Raw genomic sequence first — 23,505 nt, forward strand, 5'->3', positions numbered from 1 at the left:
GGAGCATCTGAAGCTTGGTGAGAGTGTTAAAAGTTCCTGAGCAAATGCAGGAGCACATGAAGCTTGGTGAGAGTGTTAAAAGTTCCTGAGCAAATGCAGGAGCATCCGAAGCTTGGGGGCCGCCGCCAAGCAGCTCTGTGTTCTCACGGACAGGGTAGGGAAGCAGTCAAAGAAATGTTGACGTATACATTAGAAACTAGCAAAGTTATTGGGAAAAAATTGAGGAAAGAACCTGCGAGAGCCATGAGAACTGATACTTGTTGACAAAAGCCTTGTAATATTTTCTAATAAAAGCCCTGCTGGTGGTGAGGGGCCGAGCGACGGTGAGGGTGAGCCTCTCTCCTTACCGCATGTACTGATCATGTGTGTCCTGTGATCTGTTTCCTCAGAGAAACTACAGTTTCCACAGGGAAACTGCAACACCCATGTTATTGGTCAATACATGCTTATTTAACTGGAATACAAGTAAGAGTATAACCTTTCACAGAACTTGCTTAAGTTTCCTGTTTCTCATTAAATCTCGAACTGTCTTTCAACAAGACTGTATCTGATAACCAATGAAATTTTAACTTCATGATGTCAACCCTTATCTAAGTGAATATCTATATTCATAAAGCAACATAAAGCTCCTTGGTGGAGCTGAGAAGCTTCTTGAAGAACACTGTTCAGGCATATCATGAAAGTTTACTTTCACTGTTTCTGAAGACAAAGAAGCACAGGAACTACAGCATGGGAAGAAAATCTCTGTGCCTTCTGATTGCGGGGATCTTTGTGGCATACTACATTCGTATACCTCTCCCAGAAAATTTAGAGGAGCCAGGGTGAACACATACATGAAAACTTTTGTACATTTGGTAAGTTTGGAATTTTGTGATTTCAGAAATGGAGTCAGTTGACCTGGAGAAATAATTTTTCCAGGATCTTGTTCTTTTGATTTATTGACGTTTTCATCTTTGTAAATAAGCGTTGTGGCTTTGACAATGTTATGCTTAGAAATGTTGCTTGTTTTCTTGCTTTTTATTTTATGTATTGGAATTATGTTACAAAAATATCAACAGGTCCTTATTTGAATTTTGTAAACAAACCAATTGGGCAGTGCTGTTAACTTATCAATTTTCATACCTGTTGGATTTGAAGTATAGATATGTAAATTTCTCAAGAAATCTCCTTATAAATCAGGCTTGAAGGAGGTGGTGCAGGGAATGTGTAAATTCACCCCTGTTCAGTACAGGGCACACTATCTGAGTGAAGGCATACTTATAACTTTGACTCAATCTGGACAAAAACAAAGTACATATACAAACCATGTGTACCCCCCTGATGTTCTGACTAAAAAAAGAGGTTCTGAAGGAAATATTCTGTAGGTAAGCTTGTTGGCACATGTCCCGGGTTAGCCAGAAAAGGCAAGATATGCAGAAATGGGAGGAGGGCCGTGGGTGTCATAGCAACTGGCTGCTTGCCACAGCAACGTTGTCCTTGGCAAGTAAAAAAGGTATAGTTCTCTCTGGTGCCAGCAACTGTTTGCCTATTACTTCTTTGATTATTTATTCCTTTCATTTTAAAAAATCTTTTTCAGGAGAGACATCAGAGACCATGTAGATGTTGCAACTCCTAGATTGATCTTTTATTTCACATTCATTTAACCATTCAAATCTCTGTCAACTCCTATTAGAGAAACAAGGAGTCTGCCCCCACAGAGTTGACATTGTAGTGGTAGAAGAAAAAACAAATTAGAACCAAATGAATAAGTGACTTCAGATCACAAGAAGTGCCTTAAAGGGGATAAAATGAAGAAAAGGAGAGTAATTTGGGATTTGATGGTAAAATCAATAATATTTGGATTTGATGGTAAAATTGTTGCAATTTAGTTCAAAGAGGTTACATGTCACATCATACAATGCTTTATGGACAAAGGTAGTGAGATTTGATATAATTTACATGTACTATAGAGCTATCAGAGAGTTTTAATAGAGAACATTTTTTTTTTCTCGTATTTGTTATTGTTGAGGAACAATTTGCAAGAGGTCATTAATTTCTTCTTGGAGTTCTGCTATTAATTATCTTTTTTTTATTCATTTAAGCAAAATTTAAATATATACATGTATGTGTACATGTATGGACATATATATATATCTTCTCTGGTAGTCTTTGCATTTATTTATTGATTTGCATTCTCTCCGCAGTTTATGAATGGAATAAACTTTCAGAGCCCTCAAAGGACACACATTTAAAAAATAATTGTTTTTCTGTCTTTTCTTATTGCTGAAATATCTGCTTCTTGTTTGTTTTTTGTATTTAATTATTCTCCTGCTTCATATTATTTTTTCCTGATTAGTTTGGCTGGCTTCCTTCAAATGTCTGGCAATCTTTCAGTATTCATGCCCCTTTTTGAAGGATTTCACTATGAACAGTAAATCAAAACTCAAACTGATGGATTTAGAATTCTGGTAAATATCCCTTACTAGCTATTTAGACTTAGATTGCTTATTTAACCTCCCTGTGCTCTTTTTTCTCCTTTTTGAAATGGACAAGTTAATATCATCTATCTCTTCCCTTAGAAGGTTTTAAGCAGAAGCTGGGAAATGGCACAGAGAAGAAGGAGCAGCAACCCCTTTAGAGTGACCTGTGTAGCCATTGGTCACTGGGCTTCAGAGGAGGGACTTCCTCTGGGGATTGGGCAGAAACAATTTTCCAGCACAAATATAAGACCCATCCACAGAGGCCAGTCATTAAGGTGTAAAGAAACCAAAGTCAGTGAGCTAGATTTCAAGACACGATCAGTCTTTGCCAGCAGGTTTAGGCAGGCAGATAAGGCATGAAAGCCCCCAAACAACCAAGCTGCAATGGCCAACCCTTCCATGGACCCCTTCTGGTTGTGTTAGAAGCTTTCCTATCTTCTAATAAACCGTTCTATCGGCACACATGAGGACCTCCCATTAGCCTCTCTGAAAGCCCAGTGTGGGTGTGGATCACAATATAGAATTAAGCTAATGGCATGATAATTAGTCTTAAGAGTCTTGTATATCCTTTTGCAGTTGGCTGCTAAGTTCTGACTGGTAGATTGGGCTGTGGTGTTTCCCTAGGTGTGGGCAATCACAGACATGATTAAAGTGAGATGAGGGCCTAGGGTTCCACACGTTTGCTTTTTCCCTAGAAGAGCTGGATTTTTAGCTATCTGCCTAACATAGGGAATAAATGAGTTATAGGGGCCAAGAGAAAACTTCTACTTTGTCCTCTGAAGGTTTGCTAGTAACTGATAAAAGGAGAATTAATAGGAGAAAAGGCATACCAATATTTTAGTGGGCATAGAAGTTTTACAAAATGAAAGTTCTCAAAGAAATAGCCAAATGGCTGACGCTTTTGAGGCATCTTAAGGTTGCAGAAAGAAGGGGAGCTTGGACCCTGGTCAAAAATAAGTTGTGATGACAAGACAGGTTATGGGAAGAAGAAAAGAGGAGGCCTGGCTAGCAGAGCCAGTCTTGTTATGTAGCTGAGACCTCACAGGTAACAACTCTCAGAGAGAATAGATGGTCAATATTTCTTTTACACCCTTAAAGGTGTCAGAGTCTCAGCTAGCCTGTCTATCCTGGATGTGGACAAGAGAAGGCCCTCAGGGAAAGCCTAGTTATTATCAATGCACATTTTCTCCAAAGATGTAAACTTTCTCCTACCAAAGATAGCGCTTCAACTACTGCATTTGCATCACTTCCGAACAGCCATCTTCAAATATATTAAGGAAACCCATTTGGGGATGATGTATTGTGGTTTCCTTCAGAGTGCTCTCCCTCTTTTCAAACAATTACCATAGGCATAATATTTGCACTTCTGGTCCTTTAAAAGGACTGAATAGGATTCATGTAAGTTAATGTGTGCTCATATGTTCATAAATTTCTCTGAGATTCAAAGATATGTGTGAATTTTATTTTTAGGCTACATTTATTGAGCTGCTGGGACTTCATCATTTAATGGAATCCCTTGCGACTATTGTAAGCTTTGATGAAGTCCCACCAACTTCAGATGACAATGTCACTGTGACTGAGATGCAATTCAACAACATTCCTGTTCACGTATATGTGCCAAAGAGGAAGTCAGAAGCACTAAGAAGGGGATCGTTTTACATCCACGGTGGTTTGGGAAGTGCTGGTAAGTGAATCCTTTTAAAAACCTATCTCTGGCATAGTTTGGTGAAAAAATTTTCCTGAAGCTTTAGTAGGTATAAAATACGGATATTGTATACCTACTAAATATGGTTGTAATATGGATATTACAATCTCTTTTGTCTTCTTGTGCTTTGTTCTTTTGGCACAATTTAACTCTTCTTGAAGCTTCAAGTCAGTTTTTTCCTATATGCCTTTCCACATCAACCTAAGTAGAGTATTTAGAATAATTACTCTAATTACTAACAGTAACTGCAATAAATATAAAAAGTATGAGAAGACAAAACTTTTTGTATTTATTGCAATTACTCTAAGAAAACTTATTCTGGTGTCTCTGTTATTCTCCACTTGACATTACAGGATGATCTCATGTGTTCTTTGATTTGCTCACACAGTTGGTATGTTCCTGGCAATGTTATAGGAGCAAACATAACATTCTTTGCCTTCTTGGAACATACATCCTAATAAAGACAATCCCTGTTGAATTGATAAATAAAAAATACTGTGTGTTTAGGGTGGTGCGTGTGGCTCAGTGGATAGGGCACCAGCCCCATGTACCAAGAATGGCGGGTTTGAACCCAGCCTCTGCCAGCTAAGAAACAGCAGTGACAACTGCAACAAAAAATAGCTGGGTGTTGTGATGAGTGCCTGTAGTCCCAGCTACTCAGGAGGCTGAGGCAAGATAATCGCCTAAGCCCAAGAGTTGGAGGTTGCTCTGAGCTGTGACATAATGGCACTCTACCGAGGGCAACATAGTGAGACTCTGTCTCAAAAAAACAAAACAAACAAAAAAAAACTACTGTGTGTTTAAAAGTGTCAAATGTAGGAAAAAATAGACCGGAGTAAACAAGATGTCTGTGAAAGTTACATATTTCCTGATGTATAAAATTGCAGTAGAAAGAGAAATATGCTTAGAAGTATAAACACTTGGATAAAGATACTAATTTTGTGACTCTTAGAAAAATCACCTAACCTACCTGAGTCCAGACTTCTTGATATGTATATTCATCTGTTTACCTCTGACAAATAGAATATAGATCAACTGGGAGAGTATAGACTGGATTGCACCTTAGTTAAGAAATACAAACTCCAGACAGGAAGAATCAATTAGTTCTGACAAGAAAATTATGCAAACTTGAAGTTAAGAAAATTTGCCTGTTGATGTGGGAAGTTGGGGTATGGTGGGAAGAGAGAGTGGGAAAGATCTGAGATAAGAAGAGTATCTTGTTGTGACAGGATGACTGGGAGGGTCAGGACAGATCCCTGGAGAACACAGACCAAAGTGTTGGGTACAGGAATAGGCAATGAGCCAAACATGAAAAGTGATCAAAAAGGCCATAACATTTTTAAAAAGCCAAAGAAAGTGAGAGTCTCAAGAAAGATTAATAAAAAGTATGGAATGGTGTACAGAAGCCAAGTAAGTAGGAAGGAAGTTTATCTTTTGGATGTCAAACTTGTTATGTTAATATTGTCAAGGAGAGACTTCACAGACTATCCACAGAAAGACATTGCAACAAGCAAACAGTGAGAGATAAGGAAATCAGGAGAATAATTTCTGGTCTTGAAGGGACTTATTTATGATAGGAATAAGCAAGAAAATAATAGATTAACAGGAGAATTAAGTAGGACCATTTTAATTTATTTTAATGTGGAAGAAATATCAATAAAGTTGGTATATTGAAAGAAATAAAGGAAATACACATAGAAATATGTTAAGAAAGAGAGGGGTTCAGAGTGTTCAAATAGCCCAGAGAAAGTAAGAGGAAAGAAGAGTTGGAGTATTAACTCTGAAAGTTCACTGAAAAATCAATTCACAAGAGGGACTATGCCTGTGGCTCAAAGGAGTAGGGCAACGGCACCATAGGCTGGAGGTGGCGGGTTCCAATCCAGCCCCAGCCAAAAACTGCGAAAAAATCAATTCACAAGAGGCAGATTAATTGGAGAAAAATCATATAGATTTATTAATGCGTTCATAGGGAGAAACAGAGTGATTATCCTACCTCCCAGTGTGGTACAGTCTTATATACCACTGGGAGATTACAGAAAGAACAGGGGGCTGAGACCATGCCTAAAAATAGGTTATGGTGGTAAATCAAGTTTTAGGGGCAAGACAGGTTATGGGATGATAAGAAGAGGAAGCCTTGTTATACAAACCTCATAGGTCACAGCTGTCAGTGTCTCTTTCCATTTAAATATGTCAGACTCTGAGAGCTGGGCAAGTGAAGGCCTGGCTGGTTCATTGCAATTTCTCTAGAGATACTGATCTCCCTTACAAAAGACAGCTTTGCCTGGTCACTTTTGTTTACTGGCTCCCTGAATGCCATCTCAAAGTATGTGGAAGAAATATATTTGGGGTTAAAATGTTTTGATTTTTCTTTGGAACCACTGGTAAAATAATTGGATATGAATAGAAGGGTTAGAATCAGGTAAGAATAGCATCAAGTGTTTCCCCTAGCCAAGAGAATAAGAGCCAAAGGTGGCCTCAGATAGTTCTGTTTCTAGAAAAGTAGCATGGATGAAGCAGTGAATGAGGAAATTCCATCTATGCTTCATCCACAGAATGAGACCATGTTTGCTGACTAGGGGAGTATCGTTCTGCCCTGCTTATATTCAAGTGTTTTTCCTATTGTCCCATGCAAATTGAGGTGGTCCTTATATGTTGCCACATTTCTATTTGTATGTCCTTGAGTCACATATCTGACAACACGTTGGTTAAGCCAGTGACCTTGTCTTTCCACTGTTGCATTACCCATCATCTAAAACAGAGCCAGTCTACCAACACTAGTCATGCTGAAAAAACAGTCAAGGACTCTATTCTGTTCCTAATAGTGCCAAAGAAGATGAAATATTTGGAAATTTACCTAACAAAGGAAGTGAAAGATCTCTATAAAGAGAACTATGAAACTCTAAGAAAAGAAATAGCTGAAGATGTTAACAAATGGAAAAACATACCATGCTCATGGCTGGGAAGAATTAACATTGTTAAAATGTCCATACAACCCAAAGCAATATACAATTTTAATGCAATCCCTATTATGCTCCATTGTCATAATTTAAAAATCTCAAAAAAATAATACATCATTTTATATGGAATCAGTAAAAACCTCTAATAGCCAAGACATTACTCAGAAATAAAAGCAAAGCAGGAGGAATCACACTACCAGACCTCAGACTATACTATAAATTGATAGTGATCAAAACAGCATGGTACTGGCACAAAAATAGAGAAGTAGATGTATGGAACAGAATAGAGAACCAACAGATGAACCCAGCTACTTACCGTTATTTGATCTTTGACAAGTCAATTAAAAACATTCAATGGGAAAAGATTCCCTATTTAACAAATGGTGCTGGGTGAACTGGCTGGTGACCTATAGAAGACTGTAACTGGACCCACACCTTTCATCATTAACAAAGATAGACTCTCCCTGGATTAAAGATTTAAGATTAAGACATTAAACTATAAAAATACTAGAATAAAAGGCAGGGAAAACACTTGAAGAAATTGGCCTGGGCGAATATTTTATGAGGAGGACCCCTCAGGCAATTGAAGCAACACCAAAAATACATTATTGGGACCTGATCAAACTAAAAAGCTTCTGCACAGCCAAGAACACAGTAAGTAAAGCAAGCAGACAGCCCTCAGAATGGGAGAAGATATTTGCAGGTTATGTCTCCGACAAAGGTTTAATAACCAAAATCCACAGAGAACTCAAATGTATTAGCAAGAAAAGAACAAGTGATCCCATCTCAGGGTGGGCAAGGGACTTGAAGAAAAACTTCTTTGAAGAAGATAGGCACATGGCCTACAGACATATGAAAAAATGCTCATCATCCTTAATCATCAGAGAAATGCAAATCAAAACTACTTTGAGATATCATCTAACTCTAGTGAAATTAGCCCACATTACAAAATCTCAAGACCAGAGATGTTGGTATGGATGTGGAGAAAAGGGAACACTTCTACACTGCTGGTGGGAGTGCAAACTAACATGTTCCTTTTGGAAAGATGTTTGGAGAACACTTAGGGATCTAAAAATAGACCTGCCATTCGATCCTACAATTCCTCTACTAGGTATATACCCAGAAGTCCAAAAAGCACATTATAACAAAGACATTTGTACCAGAATGTTTATTGCAGCCCAATTCATAATTGCTAAGTCATGGAAGAAGCCCAGGTGCCCATCGATCCACGAATGGATTAATAAACTGTGGTATATGTATACCATGGAATACTATGCAGCCTTAAAGAAAGATGGAGATTTTATCTCTTTCATGTTTACATGGATGGAGCTGGAACATATTCTTCTTAGTAAAGTATCTCAAGAATGGAAGAAAAAGTATCCAATGTACTCAGCCCTACTATGAAACTGATTTATGGCTTTCACATGAAAGCTATAACCAGTTATAACCCAAGAATAGGGGGAAGGGGGAAAGGGAGTGGAGGGAGGGGGGAGGATGGATGGAGGGAGGGTAATTGGTGGGACCACACCTACCGTGCGTCTTACAAGGGTACATGTGAAATTACTAAATGTAGAATGTAAATGTCTTAACACAATAACTAAGAAAATGCCGTGAAGGCTATGTTAACTAGTTTGATGAAAATATTTCAAATTGTATATAAAACCAGCACATTGTACCCCATGATTGCATTAATGTACATGGCTATGATTTAATAAAAAAAAAACTAAAAATAAAACAGAGCCAGTGGCTAGGCACCCATAGCTCAGTAGTTAGGGCATTGGCCACATGCACCAGGCCTGGTGAGTTCAAACCCAGCCTGGGTCTGCTAATCAAACAAACAACAACAACAAAAATAGCCAGGCATTGTGGCGGGTGCCTATACTCTCAGCTACTTTGGAGGCTGAGACAAGAGAATTGCTTGAGCCCAAGAATTGGAGGTTGCTGTGAGCTATGACACAACCATCACGCTACAGAGGGTGACAAAGTGAGACTCTGTCTCAATAAATAATTAAAAAAAATGAATAAAAATAAAAAACAGAGCCAGTCAATATCTCTTCCAATGAGGAAACTGGATATGTCTTCTGGAGGATGTGGCTGGCTTGGAAGGACCAATGACAAGGTGGGCAGGACTGATGATAAAAGGGTTGAAGAGCAATTAGGAGGTTCACGGGCAAACTCAAATTCCATTATGTTGGATGAGTAGTTTCTTTTTTTTTTTTTGTAGAGACAGAGTTTCACTTTATTGCCCTCGGTAGAGTGCCGTGGCCTCACACAGCTCACAGCAACCTCCAACTCCTGGGCTTAAGCGATTCTCCTGCCTCAGCCTCCCGAGTAGCTGGGACTACAGGCGCCCGCCACAACGCCCGGCTATTTTTTGGTTGCAGTTCAGCCGGGGCCGGGTTTGAACCCGCCACCCTCGGTATATGGGGCCGGCGCCCTACTCACTGAGCCACAGGCGCCGCCCCGGATGAGTAGTTTCTTATAGATAATCAGTACAGTGTTAAAATTTTTTCCAAAATGTACACATAAAAGAGGCACCATAGTGTTTTTGTGAAGGAAATAGACTTTGTATCTCCATTCTCACTAATATCTTGCTATTATTTCTTTTATTTCAGCTTTACGTTATTATGACTTGCTGTCAAGATGGACAGCAGAGAGGCTTGATGCTGTCGTCATATCCACCAAGTAAGAGCCACGTGGTTTTGTTTTCAGGCCAGATGCCATGTGTACCAACTCCCTCAGCTTCCTTAGATGATAAACAATTATGCAAAAAATACAAGTTTCTCAGATTATACTAAGGAAGTGATTGAAAGTGAAGGCTAGGCCTACCCTGATTAGAGCTGAGAAAAAAGTGTGTGTGCGTTTGTACGCACACTGTGTCATTCAGGTAAGAAGAAAGAGCTAATCGTAAAGAATATTCTTTTCACATAAATTTAAATTGTGTCATCCATGGATCTGATTGTTTGCAATAAATATCCTCTCAATCTTTGTTTTACAGTTTTTAAGAATGAGTATTCTGGAGAAGGAGAACAATTTGTAAAATTACATTATGAATAATTCCTACCTCTAATGGTCATTGTGAAGACTAAATGATAAAATACCTCAAACAGACTTAGCCTGGTGTGTGGCACTTGATGAGTCTAAAATATTAATATTTATTAACAAATAGAACAAAGTTAATGAGTTTGTGTAAAATAGTGTGTTAGATCAACAACCCATGTTTGAAAGGAATACATAGGGACAGTAAAATTTTGGGTAGATTGCTAGGTAGCCCCCTGCCTATTAGAATTAAACATCAGAAAATAAATAAAAAGTTAGGGAATAGCATAGTGATGACTATTTGCCAAGTTAAATCATTATTATAAAGTTGTAAAGTGGGAACATGATGATGCCCAAGATTTAGTTGTAAGTCATTATTAGGGCAGAACATTCTGATGTGGGATGAGACAGAATTCTTGACACAAAGATTAAGATAGAAAGAAGTAAAATCTTTACTTTCGGAGAGAGAGACAGGGAGAGGGAGGGAGAGGGAGAGAGAAAAGGAAAGAGAGAGGATAGGGTGCTGCAGATGAAAGGAAGAAGAGGTGCCAGCCCCAAGGATAAAGAGAAAGAAGGAAAAAAGTTATTGCTGTCAGCTGATCCCAAAGGCAGAAGCTTCTGTGGACTGTTAGTTTTCCCTTTTTTCCCCTTCTCTCTGAGATGCCTTATCAGACTGCTTGCAATGTGGTCTGTGAGTGAGACTGGGTGAGACTTCTCCTTCTATTTTCTCACTTCTTTTCCATTGCTGTGAAAACAAACCCTAAGAGAAGCCACAGGTAGTTAATCAAATAGAGGAGGCAGCTGTGGGCTGTGATCTTTCTCTTCAAAGGGGGTAATTATGTGTCAAGAGTTTTTTTTTTTTCTATTAGTTTATTTTTTCTACTTTAGTTAGGAGCAATACCATCCTTTCAATCATCAGTAATAAATGTAGTATAGTAGGTAGAATAAAAGTTTTTAAAAAGCATTTAGAAGATCCACGCTTATATCACGTTTTGTATTACCACTTTATTTTTGATGATTTTCTTTAAAATGGTAAGTTAAATGGCAGTATAAGTCATATCCCTGCATCTGAGTCATTGAAATGACTAATAAATCACATGTACTTAAAAGATAAAATATACTTTTAAATATTGATACAAATTTGTGCCCCACTTTTGAATGCACTCTTATTTCATTTATATTAAAAATAAATAACAACTCTATAAAAAGATGAATCATGTTAATTCTGTTAAAATTAAAATGGCCGATAAGCACATGGCAATATGCTCAACATCATTAGTCATTACAGTAATCATGTCAAAACCACAATGAAGCACACTCACACCTACTAGTATAACTATAAGGAAAAAATAGATAGTAGCAACTGTTAGTGAGGACATGGAAAAAGTGGAACCCTCCCTTCTGCTGGTGGAAATAAAAAATGGTGTAGCCACTTCGGAAAACAATTTGGCGGTTCCACAAAAGGTCAAACGTACAGTTACCATTTGAACCAACAATTCCATTTCTGAATATGTAAACAAGGGTAATGAAAACATATCCATATAAAAAGTAGTTGTATGTTCATAGCAACATATTTCATAACACCTTAAAAAGTGGAAACACTTCAATGTCCATTGAAGGGACAAAGGGTCTTGGCACTGTAAAGTTTTGCTGAAGAATCACTGACTTGAGGCAGACTGATGAAAGAGAGGAAAGGAATATAAACTTATTTTAACATGTATATGGGGGAAACTTCCAAGTGAAGACCCAAAGATACAGAGGAAATTGTCCATTCTTATGTGTAGGTCCAACAAAATATGAACAACTGTGTAGAGAAATGTGATTGGACAAAACGAGTATGCTCTAATGTTAATAGACTTAGTGGGGAAACCCAGACAGGCCTCTCTGAGCACTCATCCCATCCTTCTGGGTATACAGCAGGGCCCTCTCTGCAATGCGGATCTTTTGAATCTACAGTTAAGCAAGGTAGTTCAGATAAATTTTTCTTTGGGCTGTGTTTACACTTTTTTTTTGAGAGATAAAAAATTACAAAATTGACCGTCAATGGTTGCATAACCCTCTGAACATACTAAATACCATTGAGTTGCATATCAATATAGATGACTTACAGAAAAGGATACCCACATCATCAAGAAATTTATGAAAAGTTACTATACACTAAGGAAGTATAAATTAAAACCATTAGGAGATACCGCTGTGTACTTGATATGGCTACAAAGAAAATCACATAAAACACCAAGCGTCGATGAGGCTATGCATCAGCAGCACTCTCCTAAACTGCTGGCTTAAGAATAACTTGGTCACTGCTCGGTAAAACTCTTTTGGTATAAAGTAGATTTAATCATAGATGCATAACTGTGACCAGCAATAATATGGGTATATATCAATAGAAATACCATCATATTTTCACAAAAAAATATACTAAAATATTCATAGCATCCCTGTTTGTGGTAACCCAGGACTGCAAGCAGCCCAAAACCCCAAAACATTTTTAAGTTGGAAAAAAAAAGACTTATTTAGTCTTTATTATTTATTTGTTCATTTACTTAATTGTGGTAAGAACATTTGACAAGTGACCTCTCCTCTTGGCAAATTTTTAACTGGCACAATGTTGTAAGGCAGATCTCTAGAGCTTATTCATCTTGCTTGACTGAAACTTTGAGCCACTTGATCAGTAAACCCAATTGTCTTCCCCCTCTGCATTTTTTCACTCACTGATTCTTTGACTTTCACTACTTTAGACTCCTTGTGTAAGTGGACTCATGAAGTATTTTGTCCTCTTGTGAGTGGCTTATTTCACCAAGCCCGATGTATGTCAATAGACACATGATTTGCGGTAGATATCCACGCAATGGTCCCTGTACAGAAAGACTGAAGTAGGCAGCAGTGTGGGTGATGTTCAAACACGCGGTGTGTAACAATCAAAGCCAGATACATGGCAGTACGTGCTATATGATTCTATTTATTTAAAAGGAAAAATAGCCAACCCATAATATATATACTGTTTTTCAGGTTAGTGGATACTTGAGGAGTTGAAGAGAGTAAATGACAGTTTTCTCAGGGTGCTGGCAAGGCTCCAGTTCATGATCTGGGTGCTGGATATTTGGCTGCGTTTAGTTTGAAAATGAAAACAGTTAGGTGATATGATATGTAAACTTCTGGCACCTATGTTATACTTTATTAAAATACAAAAAATGACATGAAAACCATGTTTTCTCTTCACAGCTACAGATTAGCACCTAGGTATCATTTCCCAATTCAATTTGAAGATGTATATGATGCTTTACGGTGGTTCTTACGTACAGAAGTGCTGGCAAAATACGGCGTGAACCCGGAAAGAATTGGTATTTCTGGAGATAGTGCAGGAGGGAATTTAGCTGCAGCAGTGACGCAACAGGTATGCTTTTAAAAAACTCTACTCATAAACAGATTTAACTCATACATTAACGTGTAAATGCAAACAAAGATATATTTTTAAATATGAAGAAGGATATTGAGAAGAAATGCCTAAAACATCAGTGTCCGTCTCTTATCACAGATGTTTTTGTTTCTTAATGAAATGATAATTCTCTGGGTAGATCATTGATTTAAAATTATATATGTGTCAGTAAAATATTATGCTAGTCAGATAAATGAGATCATATAATTGTGAGATCACACAAGCTTCTAACCCTATCAGAGGTTCAGATGCATTCAATAATTGTCCATGAAATTTTCTTTGATTGCCAGAATAATCACTCTATTTTAAGACAATTATCAGCATGTTCAAAGATGCTATGCTACTAACAAAGAAGCAACATGAATAATTCAAAAGATTTTTTTGTGTATATATTTTATGTATCATTTAATAATGGTGATATAAGAATAATAAATGGCATTTTTGTTGCAGATTATATCTAGAATATGTTTTCTTTTCATGAGAAGAAGATACTGCTATTGATTATTTAAGATCTATATTATGTCTCCATGGGACACCAGAGGGGCAACTACCTATGAAATAAATAAGTAGAAGTTTAGATTTTATTAGGGTACTTTAATTATAAACTATGAATTTAAAGCAATTTAAAAACATTGTTGCTATATGTTTTCTTAGCTGTATTTACTTATATATTTTTCCACATTAAAAAATGTTTGCCTACTAGAGCCTTTTGGACAATGTTCTCAAAAGGAACAAAGGTCTTAGTCGGTCTTTGTTCCATTCACAATATAAAACAGATGTTTGAAACATTGAAAAGTGGATTCTAATCAGTACGTTAAGTTTCATAATGTAGGGAAAAAAGCATTAGGAGACTTGGATTGCCTTGAGCTGCAGAAATTTCTAGATGTGGTATCAGCCTTGTCATTGCATCTCTCTCAACATTCATTTTCTCATGTAGTGGAGGAAATGAAGCCTTTCAACTTTACAGAGTTGATTTGAGAATCTTATGAGAAAATTGATATAAAAATATCTGGCAACCTACAATAATCTATGCAAATGGTCTCCAAAATGTCAAAAATGGTCTATTTTGGCCATAATAGTTAAAAATCTAAATCAATATTATAATTTACAAAATATTTCAGGTACCTCCAATAATATCTGTATTTCTGTGGAGAAGTTACATACATCTTTTACAGTATAATATATATGTTGGAAGCATACATGAAATTAAATTTAAATGCATATATTTTCAAACATTTTATATTTTATTCTTATAAATCCCTTTTTTACTTACTCTGATATTTGTGCATCCCTCTCTTCAGGCCACTGATTTTTTCAAATACTACATTAGATTTGATTTTTCAAAAGGTGAGATATTAATAGAACATTTTGCACAGAAAGCTTGTGCAAATGTCTTAAAGTAGCATATCAGTTTAGCTCAAGGCTACCTCACAAATCCCCCATTAGTAATCTTCCCCTCCATAGCAAAGGCTACTGGTATACTAACTATTTTAATAAACTCTTATCAAAAAAAGAGAAATTTATGTCATACTTCAAAGAAAAGGTGGGACATTAACGTTCTAATTATCAGTTAGATCCTTTTGCATCCTCCATGAGGAATAGGTGACAGATTTTTTTTATTGAGTGAAAAATGTCATTTAATTAAGGAATATCTGGCCTGGAAACCATTTTGAATACTCGGAAGTTTGTTCAGATGGTATATTTCAATTATTACTCAAGTCTTTTGAGATTATAAAATTGTATACAGATTATCTTATTATAGTTATTGTATTATTTTAAAATGGAAATCATTTGTGAAAATCATCTTAATCATTTCTCAGCTTTTAGATGACCCAGATGTCAAGATCAAACTCAAGATCCAAGTTCTAATTTATCCTGCCCTTCAGCCTCTTGATTTTGATTTACCCTCATATCAAGAAAATCCACAGTTTCCACTTCTCTCCAAATCACTCACGGTCAGGTTCTGGAGTGAATATTTTACTACAGATAGATCACTTGAGAAAGCTATGCTTTCCAACCAACACATACCTGTGGAATCCAGTCATCTCTTCAAGTTTGTTAATTGGAGTTCCTTGCTCCCTGAGAAGTTTGTAAAAGGACATGTTTATAACAATCCAATTTATGGTAGTTCTGAGCTGGCTAAAAAATATCCAGGGTTCCTGGATGTGCGGGCAGCCCCGCTGTTGGCTGATGACAGCAAATTGCGTGGTTTACCCCTGACCTATGTCATCACTTGTCAAAATGATGTCTTAAGAGATGATGGAGTCATGTATGTCACCCGCCTTCAGAATGCTGGAGTTCGAGTGACCCATAACCACATTGAGGATGGATTCCATGGAGCATTTTCATTTCTAGAATTTAAAATTAGTTCCAGGATCATAAATCAGTATATTATTTGGCTAAGGGAAAATCTATAGTGAAATCTGTATCCACAATATATTCTTTAAAAAAAAAAATAAATCTCGGGCGGCGCCTGTGGCTCAGTCGGTAGGGCGCTGGCCCCATATACCGAGGGTGGCGGGTTCAAGCCCGGCCCCGGCCAAACTGCAACCAAAAAAAAAAATAGCCGGGCGTTGTGGTGGACGCCTGTGGTCCCAGCTACTCGGGAGGCTGAGGCAAGAGAATCGCTTAAGCCCAGGAGTTGGAGGTTGCTGTGAGCTGTGTGAGGCCACGGCACTCTACCGAGGGCCATAAAGTGAGACTCTGTCTCTACAAAAAAAAAAAAATAAATAAATCTCTCAAAACATCAGAAAATCCATGTTAGCTTTGGTCTTTCTTGAAATGACCTTACGGTCCACATGTATCACAATAATTTTTAGAATAAGTAGTCATTATTCTGTTTTTATTTCTTACTTTGAGGGATTTCATTCAATTTCCACATTATCTATCTGCTATTTCTGAGATTTTTTTCTCTTACGTTGTTAACCTTACTTGCTAAATATTCTTCTGTATACTTCCATTTCAGTGTGTTAGCTACTATTTTACAATTGCGGGAGTATAAGCGTAAGCACATATTACCTTTCAGAGTAATGTGAAGATTTTAATCAATGTATAGTTAAGCTCTGAAACCCTCCTGATCACAGATATGAGTTTAGTGCGTTCTAAAAGTATTTACCTCAGTACATGCCATTATATTACCACTGAAAATTTCTGTTGAAAAACTTCTAGAAATCAGGTACCAGGTGTAAAAATCATTCAATGTTAAAAATGATTATGGCACATTAGGGAATTAGCTGCTTTTTATTTGAGGAAAGGTAGAGAAACTGAAGTTTGGTCAAGACAGAACAATTTAATCTGTTAAAAGCCCATCTTGACACTGCAGAGAGCAAGCCAGAATAAAATGGAATGTGTTTCAAGGGTGGGCAGAATTGTTTGCATTGTCCTTGAGTTATGTAGTGTATTCTAATTATGAAACACAGCCATGGGCTGTCTTCAGGTGACTCAGAAGCCCCAGGCTGTCATAGAGGGACCAAAACTTACTCTATGTTTGTGCTTCCCAACCCTGAGTGTCTGAGTGTTGTGTCCATGCTCATAATCATTGTCTTTGAGTCCTAGCAGAATATTCTATTTAGGAAAAGATGAGATATGGCCAAAGAGCTATATTAGAGGCAATTTCATCTTCTTATAGAAACAGTCATAATTCTAGAAACTCCAATCAATAGACTTATATTTCATTTAGAAATTTAATACTTAGGTAAATTGTATTTCCTTACTGGCAACTAGCACAAAATGCCACACACATCCACAGTAGTAACTTATTAAAAGCAAATGAGAGACAATGATTTTCTGAGTTTATGCAAAGAGTTGTGGGTTAATATCAAATGTAATGAATAGACATGTAAATTGGATGATGGTCCCAAATTGATCACATCTGTCCCATGTGCAAACAAAAGATGTGTTGGACTCTTTGAAATAAACTCTTGAATTTGTGCATATCTGGTACTTGAAATTGTTTCTTCTGATCCTTCCTCCCAGGATAGGTAGCAGTAACAGTAATACAAGGACTTGCAAGCAATCACCTTCTTGAGAAAGAGCTGGGTAATTTACTGTGATCTGTGATATTTTCACATTAAGCAAACATTTCCTTTGACTACAGCTATGAAGGCATAAAGCAGACACGATGAACAGACCAGGGTGTCACCTTTCTGAGGTCCATGAAAATTACACTTTTAAAGTTTGAAATATATCTTCATAAGGATGATAAGGGTGATAATGTAAAAGGAGAAACGGCCTCAACAATACCTCCCTCCTGGGAGGTGCCCGTGGCTCAAAGGAGTAGGGCGCCAGCCCCATATGCTGGAGGTGGCGGGTTCAAACCCAGCCCCGGCCAGAAAAAAAAACAACAATACCTCCCTCCTTTTAGCTGTAAAAGTTAATTATCTAACTAGTTATTGATCAGTCACATAGCCCAATCCTCCCCTGGTTCTGATGCCGTGAAGGCCATCATGACCAGATGGACATCGTAGGCAAGTAACGAACACCGAGTCCCTCCACTAGAGTTCAGAGGGCTGGCTGATGTTAGTTACTAGCTAACAATAGTAACTTTGGGAGAGGGTGTAAGTACTCTACAAAGTTCGCTTAAAGTATGGCAGGCTTCAAGAGCGATCTCCCTGTCTTTCTGGGATTGTGAATCTGGTGATAAGAACAACTTGATCCCACATGAATGTTTGGCTCTTGCCTCTGGTTCTACTGCCCCAGTTACAACAATGTTTTTAGATTAGTTTGATTTTTAGAAAAGTTGAGTGGCAGTGATACAATTTCAAAATAGGCTAATCACTTTTGAGGAAAAATAAAAAAAATTTTCAATGCTCTGGTAATTCCTCTTTCAGATGTTTTCCCTTCCTTCCTTCCTTCCTTCCTTCCTTCCTTCCTTCCTTCCTTCCTTCCTTCCTTCCTTCCTTCCTTCCTTCCTTCCTTCCTTCCTTCCTTCCTTCCTTCCTTCCTTCCTCCTTCCCTCCCTATAGGAGACTTTTATCTTTTCTAAAGATAAATTGAAACATAGGACTGGTGCAGGTAAGTTCCTTTTAGCTTTATTAGCATCTGCAAAGAACTGGGAGTGGGATTCCCTAACCTTTTGCATTTTCCTTCTCTTCAACTTGGAACAACTGAAATCTAGTACTTGAGCTTGCTAATTCCTCTATTTTTCCTAACACCACAAGAGCTGAACAGGACATACGGGTTTGCCTTTCATATTGCCCCGTGCAGACCATTCCTTCCGTTTGGGAGCCTGAAGGCCATATATGACCTGTTGCCTGTTTTTGTACAACCGAGGTAAGAATGATTTCTACATTATAAAGCATTGTGGAAAAAAAAAAATGGAAGGGAAAGAATGGGCCCCGGATATCGTGGTAAAAGCAGGGGCAGTGTGGCTGAGAATGAGGAGGAACAGAAGGGACAGGAGGAGGAGGAAGCAGAGGACATATGTAACTGGAAAAGCCTAAAATAATATCATCTGAGTCTTTACCGAAAAAAGCTTGCAGTAGGTGATACCTTGTAGTCCTCGGTCGAGCCCTGGGTTACCTCTCTGCATATTTCAAAGAATTTTACCTTTGAGCTCAATGACAGTTTCTCAGCTTTTCATTCTCCTGTGTTTTTCTCTCTGGCATTAAGTAATCACTCTACCCAGGTCTGTCAGTGGTGGCATTTGTCAGCTTGTGGGAATTTGAAGACTGTCCCACCTAGTTTCACTGGAGGCATTGGGGGCATACAGCACCTACTCGCTGGACATGTGAGAGTGCCCAGCCTCCCTATTTCTTTCCCAGCCCAGTAGGGGTTATAGGGAGGCAGTGGCAAGGGATCTGACCCTGTATAGATGAATTAATCTGGGTTTGGAACCTCAATATTGTGCTAAGTCACAGTGCCTAGAGTCTGAAAGCCAATGAGATGTTGCTATGCCTTTTCTCTGGAGAAATGCCACTATACCGTGGCAGCTCCCTGTGGCAGTCTGGGAGCCTGCTGCAGTGGAGGGACCCCCCTGTCACTAAGATTTCAATGTGCATCAGGGAAATGTGGAAGCCTGGGATTCTGTCCTGTCCCTTCCCCACATATGGGGACCTTCTCCATGTACCTGTGATCCTGCAGAGCAGGTTGCCCCACTTCCTTCTCCCTCACTTTGGGAGCCTCCTGTTGCTCTTCTTTTGTTTTTACTTGGATGTTCGATCCAAAGATGAATATCCCCTCACCTCTTTTGTCCTCCCCCATCCCATCTCTTTTACATTCTCAAGGGAATTACTCCAGGAGTTCGCTCCCTTTAATCCTGCATCATCATTCTCCGCCTCTCTACCAAATCATCCCATTAACATATAAACATATTCATTTGTCACTGTAAAAAAACCAACGAAATTTTCATGGCATCATTCTCCTGTCTAGATTTCTCCCTATTTCTTGATTTTCTTTTATGGAAATATTCTTGGGAAAAGAATTTCTCTATTTGCTATCTGTTTTCTCTTACTCTGTTCTCTTATATATCCACTCCAACTAGTCTTTCTTTCTTCATGAACCACCAAAATCACTCTTGTCAATGTTATTTATGATCTTTGCATTGCTAAATTTAAAAGTTAACTTTCTGTCTTCATTTTCCTTGACTTAGAAACATTTGACCCAGCCAGACTCCCTCCTTTTTGAAACACTTTCTTCATTTGCTAGAGATCATCAAGTTCTCTGGAAATTCTCTAACCTCCTGAGCTCATATTCTCAGTCACATTTACTGTGTTTATTCTGTGTTCTGCTTCACTGAGATGATATTGACCTTTTACTGAGATTACTGATATTTATCATTTACACACCCTTGCTATTTCTTTATAAAAAAGACAATTCACAAGTGGTTATATCTATTCTTCTTTAGATTACTCTGTAACTAGAAGCCCAGTCTGTCATAAATGTCAACTCATCTACATTTCTCAATATTCCCATTTTGCAAGTGAGAAAATTTAATTAATTTTTATTAATTAAATTAATTTAATTTAACTAATAACACAAATTTATAACAAAGGTATCATTAAGTTATAAATTCCCATAACATTTCTTTCACAAATTGGTCATAATTGAAGGACAAATTCTGAAATATTGACTAAATTGTTAATACAATAGTGTTAACATAGGGGTAATTGCTGGAAATGGAATCTTGGCTGTCAACCACTGTGGTAATCTAGTCTCCTTCATAGGAAACAATGCCCATTAGTCTGATTATCTGTTTTCGAATAGCAAGGAGGCAAATTTCTGTGATGCTTTATGCAGAGGTTTACTGTGGCTTTTATTCCTTAGTGCATTTATGCATCCTAAAATTTTAGAAAAAGCAGAGAGAATTTATTGTATATTTATGAAGAAAGAAGTAGAATTAGCCTGATTATTCTCACTACCTCTCACAGAAAGAAACTATTTTCTGGCAATGTTCATGTCATTTTCTCAATAGTTCTCTATAACAGGGAGTTAAACAAATGTTTTTTGAACATTATAAGATTTTTCCAGTCTTCTGCCAGTTTTTTATTATTTCTTTGGAGATATCTTGGTATTTATACTTACTTACATATGATCCCAGTTCTAGTTTTCTTTAAAAGAAAAAAACAACTTTCTAGAACAAGTATTAGGTATTTGTGTTGAAGAAACATATGAGATAGAATAGTAGTTCTCAATTTTTCTGAGTATCAAAATCACCTATACAGCTTAATATACACATATGCCTGGGATTCAATCAGAGTTTCTCATTCAGTGGTTCTATTTTGGGACCAAAAGTTTGAATTTCCTACAAGTTCCTGAGTGACTGATGCTCCTGATCCAATGATCACACATCAATGACTATTGATTTTGAAGTTTTTTAAAAAGGTAGTGTGGATTAGAACCATCTGAAAGTGTTCTTTTAGAGAACAAATTCCAGTATACTCCTATCCAGAGTTTTTTTTTCCTTCGGGAGGTCCTCAGATGAATACAAACAAAGAATATTTTGAAATAAAACCAGTTTAGTGAAAGAAAAAATAAGTACGTTAACCTCTGTGATTGATAGTTAGATAAGAATTTTCTTATTCAAACTAGAGAGAAGGAAGTATGTACATTGTCAAGAAAAACCTTTATAGGAGGCTTGACACCTGTCCCAAATTTTGAATAATGGACAGGAGTCCCATTGAAGAGGACACTTATGGGAAAGCATTCTAAGCAGGAAAATAAATGCTTCAGGAAGCCTGCTGGAGGCAATAAACCCCATAATTCATTTGATCATGTAGTCTGAGAACCTGCAAGAACACTGGTAGAGTGACACTGAAGAAGGTGTAGTCACATAGGAATTTCAAGAAAGAAAGAAAGTGCCAATGCCAAAAATAAGAAATGGATGTGTCAAAAAGACTTACTCAAAAACTGTGGCTCATGCCAGTTGCTTTCTGTGTCTTTCTCCTCCCTTCTTTGAGCCTTCAAGTACAGTAGAACCTCCATAGTTGACCATCTTTCTACACTGACCATGTCCTTCAGTGGACCTAATTTTCATAGACCAAACAGGTACCACATGTGCTTAATGGAAGTTTCTTATGCTGACCACCTTTGTATGTTGACCAGTTTGTTACAGTCCTTTGGGTGGTCAACTTGTAGAGGATCTACTGTCTAATGGTGAGGTCAAACTATTTCCTTCCGACATAAGCGGTGATCTCATATTATCATCAGCGAGAGATTAAAAAAAAATTGCTGAAGCCAGACCCCAAGTTAGTATATCCGGGTAAGGGACCAGTATTTTCAAAAGCTCTGCTTGAGATTTCAATGTGCAGGAGAGTTAAGAAACATTCCTCACAAGAAAGTGAGGAATATCCCTGTTCACACACAAAGTTCCAAAACTAAATGATTAAATTTCCCAGTGATAATATCTATCACTTGCAAAGTACTTAATATGTGTTGGACCTTACTTTAGAACATTATAGATATGTATCATAGAATTAAATGAACATATAAGTATCTGTGTGTGGGGGGTGTACTCATTGAGTTCTTACAACTTCGCGAGGTCTATGAAAGTAGTAATTAGTATTTTTCAGAGAAGGAAAAGCAGAAAATGGAAAATACTTGGGTTTCCAACGTCTTATGACTGATGAGTGACAGAGATGGAAACTAACCCCACACAAGTCATCTTCAAAGGGTGTGCTATTTGTTGCTTGATGCTATCAGAGACTACTGTTTGCTTTCATAGAGTGGGTGGTGAAGAGATGAAAGAATCTTAAATTACAGAAATACCATATTAAACATACAATGGCTAACAACCTAAATAATCCCAGGAAATCTCAAGATTCCTGAGACTGTCCCAAAGATTCACAACTCTGTCATTGATAGTGTAATGTGGACAATCAAGAGTTAATTATGCTTAGTTGATTATCATATATACAACACCTTTATTCATTGATGTACCTCAGTAAGGTAAAGAGCATTTCATCCTTTTTAAATGAATCACTACAAATTGTAGTATGCTAGCTTTTGCCTTTAGTGCATGTGTTGGGGAAAAGCAACAGAAGATTAGAGCTGCACATAACTCAGTGCACCAAGCAGATGCTCAGGCGTTTAGAGACTCACCAGATGCCAGAGGGAACATAAAACATAGGAGCCCTTTTCTCCACATCCACGCCAACATCTCTGGTCTTGAGATTTTGTGATATAGGCTAGTCTCACTGGAGTTAGATGATATCTCAAAGTAGTTTTGATTTGCATTTCTCTGATGATTAAAGATGATGAGCATTTTTTCATATGTCTGAAGGCTGTGCACCTGTCTTCTTCAGAGAAGTTTCTCTTCAAATCCCTTGCCCAGCCTGCGATGGGATCCCTTGTTTTTTTCTTGCTGATGCGTTTGAGTTCTCTGTGGATTCTGGTTATTAAACCTTTGTCAGAGATATACCCTGCAAATGTCTTCTCCCATTCTGAGGGCTGTTTGTTTGCTTTACTTAC

The 23,505-nt window shown here is 37.6% G+C and overlaps 1 protein-coding gene across 1 annotated transcript; it reads left to right on the forward strand.

The window, feature by feature from the left end:
- Positions 1 to 669: 669 nt before the first annotated feature.
- LOC128591807 (arylacetamide deacetylase-like) lies at positions 670 to 16,057 on the forward strand. Its single transcript, XM_053599569.1, is given in 6 exon segments — positions 670 to 817; positions 820 to 854; positions 3,930 to 4,143; positions 9,737 to 9,806; positions 13,386 to 13,557; positions 15,420 to 16,057. Coding segments are annotated over 6 exon segments (1,176 nt in total). The 5' UTR covers positions 670 to 729; the 3' UTR covers positions 16,017 to 16,057.
- The last annotated feature ends 7,448 nt before the right edge of the window (positions 16,058 to 23,505 follow it).

The sequence above is a fragment of the Nycticebus coucang genome, chromosome 8 (genome assembly GCF_027406575.1).
Source record: "Nycticebus coucang isolate mNycCou1 chromosome 8, mNycCou1.pri, whole genome shotgun sequence".
Classification (NCBI taxonomy): Eukaryota; Metazoa; Chordata; class Mammalia; order Primates; family Lorisidae; genus Nycticebus; species Nycticebus coucang.